Here is a 13,601-nt window from a genome sequence, read left to right as displayed (position 1 = left end):
TTTGAGAATTTAGAGAGGAGATCGCACTCATCAACGGCCTTGTACTAAGAACTATTAAAAAACTGTTTAGCTCATTCGTGCCGTCACCAAGGATGTTTATTACCGTTTTTCAATCCACGTTACGATATTACACGCGACGATTGTGTTGAAATTCAGAGAACGATTGAGATTCAATGTAACGAACCAACTTAGTTACTTAATATTTTGCTCTCAAGTTTCTCCGATAATAGAAGCAATTGAAAACTCTCCATTTGCCGATCGGTTATCATCACGGCCCGACCGTATAAACATTGAATGTAAAAGAGAAGCAATTTCGCTGGTAAAATTGGAGAAGACCCTTATTTAAAAGATATTCCCATTTACAGCATACGTAATAGTTGACTCGCGCTGTCAAATAATTTGTCTGTGTGCTCTCTTTCGTACTGTGCAGCTGTGAAAATCGCTGTGTCCTCTTTGTTTCTTACTCTCACCCTATATAGTAAAAAGGGTGTAGCGGGTATTAGTAGGTATTAGGTGTTTGGGCTTTGGGAACGAACGCGCACGTGCCCTCGGGTTCGGATAATTCTTTAAGTGCTTCCGTCCTTTCTCTCGCTGTTTTTTTGCTTCCTTCGTCTTCTTTATAGGATGCGATGCGATGCTGTTACTGATTTATTTTCGCTTGTAGTTTTCTCGACCCGATCACTTTCCTGTGTCTTGGCCAAAGTACAGAGACAAAGGCTTGGCCGAGTTCGCTTCATTAAGGTAATCTTGATCCTTTACTCGCCTCTTCCATTTTACGAGATCATGTTAATACTTGTTTGCGTTGCAATCTGGGAAATTAGCAGCATTCTTTTTTGCAGACTTTGGTGCTAGGGATAATTGAAGCTGTCTGGAGTTTTAATGAGAACAGCGTATGATACAATCACCATCATGCATACATTTACCTTTCATTTGATTGATTTCTAAACAGGTATCTGCATTGAAAAACATTACGAAACTGGCAGACTTGGCTTTTTTATTTTATTTAATTTTTTTTTTGATGTAGTTTGCTAATTCCAAGGCGCTTAGCAGAAAATCGTTCAACGTTTTACATTTCTGGAAAATAAATCGCGTTTTACAATGCGTTAGTAACTGTTTCAACCAGCGATCATATCGCAGCCGTTCTCCTTTATGCATGAGAAAGCTAATGACTGTATAACGCGAAGACATACCTCCCCACTGCTCCTCGTCGCAAGCTCACACGCCCACCAAACACCGGGATAAAAAGGGAGGGGAGAGAGAAAAAAATAGCGCGAGGTCGATCTATACCCTCTGAAAATCTCGCGATTGTTAAGCGGCTTTTTTCCCGGGGAGTTTTACAGAGCGCGCGAAACTTTCTTGTTCTCCCTGGGGGGGGGCACGAAAAGACATCAGCCAGAGCGAGCGATCTCAATTTTTATTCTCTCGCACACAAGGAAAACAACACCGCGGAAAGCGTGAAAAGTGCGGTGCGACCTTTCCGCCTAAAAGCAGTTCGTCTTTCTCGCGCAAAAAAGCAGCCTTCCCCGCGAGATCTCTTAACGCCCGAGGGAGACAGAGAGGGAGAGAGCGAGAAAGAGACAGAGAACACATCTGCACTCTCAACGGTTAGCATAAAAAAATAGTGTCGCTGACGACGATGCCGCACGAGGTTAATGCTGGCGAACGAAACGCGATAGCTCGACAAGAGCTATTAATTTACTTTTATTGTTGCTATTTGATGAGTAATTAATTTCACGCTTAAGGAATTTTGTAAAACTGTGGGCGACGTGGACATTGAAAAGTTTCATTACATTCATAGACTCTGGGATCCACTTTTCCAACAATACTTAAGTTCAACTAAGACTTGCAGGATTTGTCGCTTAATCGATTATCGGAATACTTATTGCAAAGTATTTGATAAGATTTCTCTTTGATGTAAAAATAAATATGAACGAAAATTCATGCGATTATTTCAAATTGCATTTGACATTTGACTTTGGCTGTTAGCTTCTATAGTAATTCTATAAAAAAAGTAAACTTCATAACCATTCAATTTTTTAAGGCATTTTTTGAAAAGATAAAAAAAATTAATCAGGAAAAAATGTAATAAGAATTGCATGCATAATGCAAAATGCTGCTTTTTTCCACGCGCTGCATCTCAATCCTCAAAACACATCATGCGGCGATAAATGAATGAAAAAAAGAGCGCCGAAAGGCTTGATTGTGCAAGCGCTCGCGCTCGTCGCGCGTAATTATAATCATCGCAGCGTCTCATAATAAAGTCAAAATAATGGTATTGTCGAGAGTCAACAGCGAAACCATGATTAAATATATATATAGGCCTGCGCAGGCTCAACACGACTCGTTCGCCTCGCATTAACGACGTGGAATATAAAAAAGGCTCTGAAAAAAAAGCAACGAGCGATCGCATTATATACGTTTGGCTCGGCCTCGTTTACATCGGCGAGTGTTTTATCTCCTTCTCTCTTTCGTTGTTGCGAGCTTTCTCTCTCTCCCTCTCTTTCCGGCTGTTCGCGTATTGTTGCGGCGGTGCTCACAAAAAATTTATTGCTAATTATTTTTCACCGCACAAACGACGCGTGAATTTTTAGCCACGAGTTGGCGCCACAACTTGCAATGGGGCGCTGCGCTAACGAAAAAAATCAACGCTGTTAGCCGGAAAGCTTTTTTCTCTGCCCGAGGTATACGTACCTGCTGTTTTATTTGCTATTTCAATTTTATTTTACATTTTTTTTACTTGAATTGTTCCCGTTCTACTAGATAATCCAAAAGTAAAAAAACAAATTGCGATTGAAATAGATCTATACAAGTCATGATGAAATATCGACTTATTAGTTTACCAAGGAATTCCATTTGAAGTTGGAAATCTGTTACGCCAATCCAATAGTAAATATTGCAATTAGAACTGTTACATTTTGCGTTTGATAAATAGCGTTATAAGTTTCTTTTGCACACCAGATTAGAAAAATTATCAAAGGTTTTGTTTTCATTATATTTTTGTAACAAAAAACTATGAATGTGACGTGATCGTGATAATTTCGAAATACATTAGCTTTAGTTGTTTTAATTATAACATATATTTAATTATAACAATTTATTTTAATTTTCCTTTGTTATTATATTAATATAAATACACAGTTTTACCTGTAAATAATGTAAACTATATTCTTATTTTTCTTCTTTGTTTATTTCCTCGCCTTTATATTTTTAAAACATTTCGAAATATAAATGACATCGAATTATTTTTTCCAATGTATTTATATGAATTCCTTTATTCTCAGGTTGCACACACACACACATTTCTAATTATCCGTTAATTGTTTTGAGAGTCAGCTAATAAATTTGTAAACATAAAGTTAGTACATTAGAATTTTTAATAGATATTATAAGCAAATAATTCATAACGTAAATGTAAGTAAATATTTAGCTTGAGCATTAGTTACATACGCTTCTACATTCAGTTTCATTTGCTACATTAATTATTATATTCTCATATAAACTAATTAATATGTATATTAGACAATATAATATATGTATATATAACATTGTCTGTAGATGTAGATTTATTGAAGATAATAATATTTGTTACCGTTTCTTACTTATTATTATTTATTATTAGGTGTTATTATTAAATTATTTATCAGAATAGAATAAATTCTATGTATAATGGATTTCCGATTTTTTGACTCTTTGAATAATTTGTTTAAATAAATACTTGCAATTTACAGCTGTTTTCTGACTACTAGTATTAAGCTTTTTACTTGTGATAGTAAAAAATATACATATAAACACGTGTGATACTCTGTTAAGAAAATTCATCTTCTACAATAATTTAATAAATCAAAATGAATGCATAAGTCATTTTTCCAACAATAATATACATTTCTATGACACTGCAGCTATATATATGATAAGAAATCTTTGATTTGAGGATAAATATTATATTTTTTTATTGGATTAAGACTCATGATTTTTCAAGTGTAAACGTATCAATGTTGAATGTAAAAATAAGATATTCTTCTTAAAAACTACCGTTCCAGTGGCGCCATCTTTGCTTACTTACGGAAAAATAGTTAGCTAAAGATAGAAATATAACGCGATTAACTTACCTAAATATCAAACAATGATAGCAATCTAATTAGTTAAGTAGAGTATTATTTGAAACACAAGGAAACGTAAATACAATAAAAATTAGACGAGAATTAACTAGTATAATCAATTCATAAAATAATGTTATCAATTTGTATAATAATCTATCAGTCATATAAATATTATACTCTGGTAAGCTTAAAAAAACTAGTTTTTCTTAAAACCTAATGTTAGGTTGATAAAAATGCTTCCTAAGAAATTTCAAATTCAATGTTGTACTTCACTAACAATCGTTTTATGTAGTCGTCTATTGTTATAGGAAGGATTACACTCAATAGACCACTTATAGTTACAAAAATTTAATTTCGCCTTGATATATAAATTAACAGAACAGCATTAGGTATGTGGAAGGAGTGATAGGTTCGATCAAAAGTGATAAGGACTCAGACGATGGAGTGGTAGATTGAGTAAGAGTATTAAGTTCAACAAACAGTTGTGGACTTGGTAGGAGTGGTAGATTCCGGCATTTGTGTAGTCGTCTTATTGTCATAAGAAAGATCACATCCAGCGTCCCATTTATAGTCACAAACTTTTAATTTCGCATTGAAATGTAAGTCAAAAGGACACGACTGCAAATATAGTTCACCATGGGCACATTGAAAGAAAGTTGAACAATCAGCGGGATTAGCTATTAACACATTTTCTTCTTCATTGTTTTCAACGTTAGGTGTCGGACATTCAACCACAATGTTACTTTTCTTTTTTTCACTTGTATCAACTGACTTATTGGGTACACAGGTTGTTGATTGTTGTGGTGGTAAAGCTGTCGTTGGTTGATCTTGAATCTCTTGAACTTTGAAGTAAGTATTCAGCACGATGATAAGTAGAGCTATTAATATGATTAGCACAAGAAGAATAACCACTGTAAGGGAAACATGGTAAATCATTCATTCATCAATTTCGTACGTCAATGTGTCATAACTCAAAGATGAATAATACGTACGGATAATGATTATTAATCTCTTTTTTAATTTTATACAATCTGGAATTTTGTAACCGTTGTGCATATTTGGCTAAAGATGTGTCTAGTATTATATGGTTTAGTTATTTATTATACTTCTTTTCATTGTGAACATTGAAAAATTGAATCAAAATATACGATATATCAAAATATACGATGTTTGAAACTTTCCATACGAAGCTCAACACATTTAAGACATGCGTTTTTTATTATTATTTAAAAATTTATCGTTATTTCAAAATTCTCTTGTTAATTGATTTAGATATTTTTAATTATGAATAACTTTGGTTGTAAAAATGATCATAGGTACAAACTTGTGATTAACTTTAACTATCTTTCACATACAATGGTTACGACATTATTGCAGATTTTTTATATACTAAAACTAATACCAGTTCATTCATCTATTTATCTTAACGCAACGGTATAAGCCACTCGATCGAATATTTTTTTCCTAATCTCAGTTCAATTAGATAATTTTTTACGCGTAAAAGATAGGAGCTAAGAGTGATAAAAAATAGATAAATCTGATTTAAGTATTTTTTTGTGTTCATTCGTACTCGCCGAATGAAAGTTATACTTTGTGTTTTTTTTTTTCATACATTTTTTCTTAGTCATCAATTCGTGTTATTTTATGAACCGCTCATATCCACACTGCTGCTCTAAAATTATTTTAAATTTTATTTCCGTAATGATTGATTGTTTTAAATAATTGAATTTATTTTTTATAAGTCTGATTTTCAACTGAGTTTCACATTATTTAATACAATATTTAATAAGATTGTGTAATACTTAATAAAATAAAAAATCTATTTAGTTTATTTGCATGATAAATGCGCATGCGTCATTAGCTAAATATATTCAAAATGGTAGAAATTATATAATTCATGATTTCAATAATTAAGCTAGTAATAGTTAAATGTATCATGGAAAATTACATTCGACGGACAAGATAAATATTCATCTTTTAGTTGGATAGCTAGGGTCACTTTTGGTAATGTAATTGACTGCTGTTTCTTGAAATTGATAAGTGAATCGCCTTTAAAAATGTTATATAATTTAAATTGAGTATATATATATATATATATATATATAATTTAAACTATCATCTCGGAATCATAATTTCAGCCTTTTATTAGATTATTCAATGTTCGCAGCGGTTTTATAATAAAAAGGGATTGAGTGTCGTTCATAAACTATACACAATGAAATGTTGTATTTTGAAAAAAAATATCAATTGCATATAAAACTATATCTTATATTGCCTTTATTATAATTATTATAATTATATCTATAATTATCTTATATAAGCTATATTTATTATTAACGAGTAAGCACGAATGGCACTCAATGATGGCATTATATAGACGAGCAGGATTATGCGCAATGTGCAGCATGTAATTAAAGTGAAAGCCACGTACAATCGATAAAAAATTTATGAACTCACCGATTGGTCACATGCTAATTCGTTGCGTAGTGATATTGCGGCAGGAATCCTGATAAGTATGTACACTACATGTTATCAACACCACGTTAAATTTGTACCGCTTTTTACATTTATCTTTACCGCACCATTATTACGTGTCTATTTATAAATAATTCGGTTGTATAGCGATATTGAATAACCATTTTTCATTTGCTATAGTTATTGCTTGGTCAGTTTATAATTACGATGTACAAAATAGTTCAGATTTGTGATGTAAAACGAATATTTGAAATAGGAACATTTAATTTCATTTCAAAGCAAACCAATTAAGAAATACACTGATCAAATTATTATTTATCGTTGTTTAATACTCTCACATTATTTTACTAGATCTTTACTAAATTTTCTCCTTGCAGTGATAAAGTTAGCTCGAGTTATAATCATGTTTAATATTTATAATAATATCATTCTTGAAAATTAAAAAATTTTTTTTTATCACAGAGATGTTATCTAGATCATGTAGTTTCATCATGACTATAGGTTTTCCGACAAGATTTAATAGGGTCATCTAATAATCTTGCTTGATAAAAATGTTGAAAAACAAAATATTTTTGATAACGTATCGAACTATCGTTTGTATGATTTTTGACATTTATGCAATTTATCATCGACCTGCATGGAGAGAAGACTCACCAAAAAAATTACGGTGATCGTACCGTTAAACAAGGACATCTATAGCGTATTACTGATTTATATGCAGAAACTTTATTATTGACGCAGCTGTCATGGAGAATTGGCTCTGCGAGCCAATTTCGCCATTTGCCGCTATCAATCGTTGTTCCGTGCCGTTATCAGGTCGTGAGAGATGGAGAGAGGGATAGAGTGATAAAGAGCGAATTAAAAGGGACAAGAGTAGGCCCGAGAGGATGTTCCTTGAGTAACGGGAAATGAAAATATTCCAGTTATTTTTATATCTACTCCAATATTTACAATAAAACAAACTCAAAGTTATTGCCTAGATATCTTTTATTTTTTATAAAGTGTCCTGTAATTGATAATTAGAATGCTCGATAGGCATACGATCAGTCTCGTATTGCGTGAATATAGCAATGATAAGCTATGATTATTTACATTACAGAAAAAGAATAATAATTTAACCAACTGACAATTTTTATATTTTTCAATGTGTAATGGGAAATTTTAGGGTGCTGTTGGTAAAATTTACTACGATCTAACCATACTTTCTATAAGTAATCAATTTATGTCTCGACATTATGTTGTTTTACCATAATTTTTACTGGTACAATCTCGATAATTTTATTAGAAACTTCTTTCTGTATAGAGTAAAATATAATTTAACCTTAAATAGATAATGATACTCTTTATGATTATCGGCTTATTAGGTTGATATTTTTTTTCTTAAAATATTATAGAAAGTATATGAAATACATTTTCTTTTTCATATAAAAATGATAATCAATAAAACATTGTATTGAAATATATAAACGTAAATAAGTATGCGAGTTGAGATTGAATGGTGATGACGTCATTATTTTTAAAATTAAAACATTTTATCATTAAAAAAGATGTTGTATCTTACTAAATTTACTAATAGGTTTTGGTCATTAGCATTGTGGTTGTTGAGGAACGTGTAGGTTTTACAGTTGGTAATAGTAAAGGAGCTATTGATCTTATCGACATGGTCGTTTACAGAGATATAGATTTTGAGGTTATTTTTATTGAAGAAGCTATCATTTTAATTGTTATCGAAGTTGCTTTTAAAGTGTGTTTAGATTTCACGGTTCCGATTGATGGCCAACTTTTATTATTATCACAGTGGTTGTATACCAACACGGTTTTACAGATGTAATCGTTGAAGGAAATATTGGATTTTCTGCTGAAGTCAAATAATACGAGGTCTTTTGAATGCTGAAAATGAATTACAGAAACTGCCATTTTAGAATCTTAACAAGACATTTAAATATATAAAAAATTTTTCTAAATAGATACTTATTTAAAACTGGTTGGCCAGCAAGTAAAACCCATTTCTGAATTCTGGTAATAGAATTATGTCAGTTCCAAAATTGTTTGAATAAACAGGTTCAGTAAAAAGATATGAAACAGTAATTGAGAAGCTAAGGGCAGTAATAGTCGTAAAAATTGCAAATAAAATGTTTATATTGAAAATTTTATTTTTATTCAATTGAAAATAAAAAAATTAATATCGATCACATAATTATTACGAAAATTTATTTACAAAAAATATTCCATAATCTAGGTCATATTTGAACAATAATTTTCTTTTAAAGTCAATATGTAATATATATATATATATATATATTTTTTTTTTCGCATCTTCACTCGGTGAGAAAAACATTCGTTCAAAATTGAAACGGTTACACGCAATTAATTTATTAATTTCGTTACTCCTTTCACTAAAAATTATTTTTTCATATAATATCTATTATAATTAAAACTTTTGGTAATATTAGTTACCAATTAATATTAGAGGTAAGACTATACAAAAATTATATTTCTGATTTCAGAAAATGTTAATGCGATTGATAATAAAAATCGGACCGTTGCTGGACTCTTTCGGATCTGATGCTCGAAGTTAATGCTAAACCCCCTTAGACCTTAATAAAAGTTTGGCTGTAGCTTAATGAAACGTCTGCATGGGGCAACGCGTCACGCGTATGACTCTTTCTTATTGGAATAATTAACAATAAGGAGTAATTAAAATAATAAACCTATATAGATCATTGCTGACGATCAAAAATAAGGAATGTAACGTTCCAGCCAGCTTCATGTGAAGATATTGTTGAGAGCGATCAATAACCTGAAACCCAAGAACATTATAAAACTCCGCGTAATAGCGAAAAGCCTGTTGTCGAGTAACTAACAGTAGAAAGAGAGAAAATGACTCTCGAGCACGCGCTCGAAATGGACGATTTGGGGAAACCCTAACGAGCAAGCGTTGCGGGCGCCGAAGCCCGAGGAAGGTCCGGGCCTGCACATTTGATAAGAACATGGCGTAGTTTACGTGTACCCTGCGTGCGTCATGTACTCGTCACCCGAGAACTTGACCTTAAATTGTTGTTCTTCTTTTACCTTTTATTTATGACCACGTATATTGGGCGGATAGGAAGCGAACGATGTTACGGAACAGACATTGATATATGTGTGCAAAATTCCGAAAACCGAAATTTCGGGTCGTCTCTTTCCAATTGTTTGCGGCCAAATTAATTAGGTTCGTAAAAATAAGACAAACGCTTTCTAGCAAAAACGTATTTGTCTCTTGGATATTGCAGGTCAGTTAGGAATGGAACAGGTCAATCGGGAGGCTGAGCCATGGACCGGCAGACTAGCGAGCGGGAGAGCTGGCGAAGACAGAAAAGAGCAAGAAGGAGAGAAGAAAGCGGTGCGTGAGCGCTCGGTCTTAAGGGCCCGATGAAGGGGTAGCCGGACAATGCAATTGCGGTAGCGCTCAAATAGCACGGCAACTCAGCTCTAGCACAGGAGAGAAGAGGTCGTTTTATGCAAATAAAAGTCTCGTGCACAGACATTTATTCGACCAAGTGACATATACTAAGCTAGCTCATTCTCCAAAGAAAATTTTGGGTTCCAACTTTTGAGGTCATGTATCCTATCTGAGCAAAAAGTGAACCTAAAAATTCGATCTTTCTTTTATAATCTAATGATCGATTGTTTTTGTTATGTTACAAAAATACCAGGCCTCTCCTAGTAGTTCATTATAATCTAGTTATAGTTTGCACGATCTTCAAAAAATATGGCTACCTAAAATCAGTTGATTTCTTTGAAAGAGCCTGAAATATGTTATTGTTATTTTCGAAGGAATAATTTTGATTTTTTGTATCTAGCTAAAAATGACCGCACTAATTTAATCCAAATCTGATGGAAATACATATTGTAATAAGTAGTATTATAGTCATCTTTAAAATAAATCAGATAATATCAAATAAAATAATTCTGAACTATATTATTTCGTTATTATATTTTAACCACTAAATCGCACCTTCGGCGTTAGTTTTAAGCTCTTTTGCAAAAAATATTGTCCTCCACTGGTGCCAAAAAGCTTTTCGTCGAAACAAGAAGTTTACAGTATTAGCCGAAGACGAGCGTTTGTATCGAGTACGAGTATTATTTTATTTTATTTTCAATCTGTCTTTCGACAATAAGTAAATGATATTACTACAATGCTATTTTCTAATTACAAAATTTACATTACATAAAGGTACTTCATCATTGATCCAAACTAATAACTTTATTTTACAGAGCTAAATTATACATGAATAAATGGTGATTTATGTTTTTAAATCTTGATATTCTTAGTATTGCGTGCATTAAATTTTTCGCTAAACAGTTAGGATGTTCTATTAGTTATATGGTGTACCTTTTATAAGCAATTTCTGCTTCTTTTTTAACAGTCCATATAATAACGTTCTTTCTGATTGTTTCGTTTGTAACAAACCATGGTGCATTCGTGATAGATTTTAAGGCTTTATTTTGGAATTTTTCAATGATATCAATGTTTGATTTTATAGCTATATTCCAAAGTTGAATACCATATATTCATCCTGGCTTAAGTATGCTCTTGTATATTAATAGTTTATTTATAATAAGCATTTTATATTAGAGGTGGTTTTTGTATTTAAGTCAGTTGTTAATATAGCTATATCATCTGCGTAAATGGCAATATTTATGTTTTCCATAATTGGAAGATCATGGGTGTAGATTAAACATAACATAGCGCCAATAACACTACCTTGACAAACATCGACTTTTATTAGATAAAGTTTTGAGGTATCATTTATACCTTAAAAGTTCTTTGATTTGGGTATGATTTTAAGTGAAGATAGAGATTTTTCTTGGTACGATATTATTAAGTTTATACAAAGGCCTTCGTGCCAGACTTAATCAAAAGATTGAGCTATATCAAGAAATACGGTATTACAATATTGGTTTTTTTCGTAAGTATTTTTTATTTTAACGGTGACTGTTAATTTGTTCTAATGTCGCGTGGTTATTACGAAAACCGAATAGGAGTTCAGTTATTATATTTTGTTTCAAAAATACTATATTTAATCTTTTGATTATTATTTTTTCACATACTTTGGAAAGTATAGGAAGTACGTTGATAGGTCTACGTATATGATGAAACAAGCTCGATAGTCTATTTTCTATCACGATTGGTCTTTTATTTAGCACTCTTTTCCATTTTGTTGTTTCTTCCCTTGTTTTCTCTGTATAATTTCTAATTTATCTTATTTGCACTAATTGTTTATTTGCAGCCATATTCGCTGGATTTAATTTAAATATGTCAGTATGTATGTTTTTTGCTTGTTATTATTTAAACTATGTGAAAATTTTACTTATAAATGTTTGGATTTTCAAGAGCGTTTATTAAGCATATGTACAGAACGAGCTCAACAGAATGACTGAATTATTTTATAACAGAAATTGATTTCGATTCAGTTTTCAACATGACATTTAACATTGCGTGGCCAATCACATACTTCTTTTTTTGGATTAAAGAATAAATTTCCTGGACATTTGCACAAATAAGGTATACCGTATGTGCAATGATAAAAACTTTGACAATCTTTTGGATTTGAAAAAAAAAAATTATCTTCCGGCCCTTCTTGTGGGGGACAATATACTGGATATTTCCCAAATGGATCAGGTGCGACATTTTTGCAACCATCGGAAGGCAAAACAGTTGTGGGTTTAGTAGAGGGAGTTGTGGGTTTAGTAGAGGGAGTTGTGGGTTCAGTAGAGGGAGTTGTGGGTTCAGTAGAGGGAGTTGTGGGTTTAGTAAAGGGAGTTGTGGGTTCGGGTTCAGTAGAGAGAGTTGTTGGTTTAGTAGAGGGAGTTGTGGGTTTAGTAGAGGGAGTTATGGGTTCAGTAGAGGGAGTTGTAGGTTCAGTAGAGGGTTCAGTAGAGAGAGTTGTGGGCTCGATAGTAGAAGTTATAGCTTGAGTAGATGTGGTAAATTTGGGAATGAACGTAGTCGTTTCATTGGTTATGAAAGACTGACATCCAGCAGCCCATTTACAATCGCAAGTTTTTAGTTTCGCATTGAAATGCAAGTCAATAGGACATGATAGCAACTGTAGTTCACCGTCAACACATTGAAAAAAAGTTGAACAATTATCGGGATTAGGTAGCAGCACATTTGCTACATCATTCTTTTCCGGACATTTAACAATGCTACTTTCCGTTTTTTCGCTTATATCAACTAAATTAGTGGACACACAGATAGTTGGTTGTTGGGGTGGTACAGTTGTCGGTAGCTGATCTTGGATCTCTCTGCTTTTGAAGTAATTATTTAATAAAATTATAATTAGAGCTGTTAATGTGATTAGCACAAGAAGAATAACGGCTGTAAAAGAAACATGGCAAATCATTCATTCCATATCGATTTCGTGTGTTGAGATGTAGAAATTTAAAAATAAATCATACATACGAATAATGATTATCAATCTCTTCTTCGATTTTCTGCGCTCTGGAATTTCGTAACGGTTATTCATTTTTAACTGTAGAGGGTATATTCAGGAACAGACCATTTATTTAATCATTATTTTTAAAACTTCCTTTTTAAAACTTTGGTTGTAATAATGATCATCAACACAAATTTGTGATTAACTTTAATTATCTTTTACATACAATGGTTACATTATTGCGTATTTTTGATACACTAAAACTGATACTCGTTATTACATTTCATAGATTTATACTGACGGAATGGTATAAGTAACTCGATCGATTATTTGTTTTCCTAATCTCAGTTCGATCAGATAATTATTTAGGCGTAAAATATACGAGCTAAGAGTGATAAAAAGTAGATAAATTTGAAGTAAGTATTTTTTTGTGTTCATTCGTACTTGCCGAATGAAAGTTATACTTTGTGTTTTTTTTTTCATACATTTTTTCTTAGTCATCAATTCGTGTTATTTTGTGAACCGCACATATCCACACTGCTGCTCTAAAGTTATTTGAAATTTTGTTCTGGTAATGCTTAATTTTTGAAAATAATGGAATCTA

General features: G+C 32.1%; 1 protein-coding gene across 1 annotated transcript; it reads right to left on the bottom strand.

Annotated features, from left to right (window-relative positions):
* Positions 1-12,028: 12,028 nt before the first annotated feature.
* LOC131665688 (mucin-2-like) lies at positions 12,029-13,087 on the bottom strand. Its single transcript, XM_058937745.1, has 2 exons — positions 13,024-13,087; positions 12,029-12,939 (listed from the first exon to the last, which is right to left on the bottom strand). The coding sequence occupies exons 1-2, from the start codon at positions 13,085-13,087 to the stop codon at positions 12,029-12,031; spliced, it is 975 nt and encodes a 324-aa protein (XP_058793728.1).
* Positions 13,088-13,601: the final 514 nt, after the last annotated feature.

This window comes from Phymastichus coffea, unplaced genomic scaffold, assembly GCF_024137745.1.
Source record: "Phymastichus coffea isolate CEN01 unplaced genomic scaffold, Cenicafe_Pcof_1.1 PCOF00053, whole genome shotgun sequence".
Lineage (NCBI taxonomy): Eukaryota > Metazoa > Arthropoda > Insecta > Hymenoptera > Eulophidae > Phymastichus > Phymastichus coffea.
The sequence above is the reverse complement of the archived record's forward strand: the minus strand, read 5'-3'. Positions and strand labels throughout refer to the sequence as shown.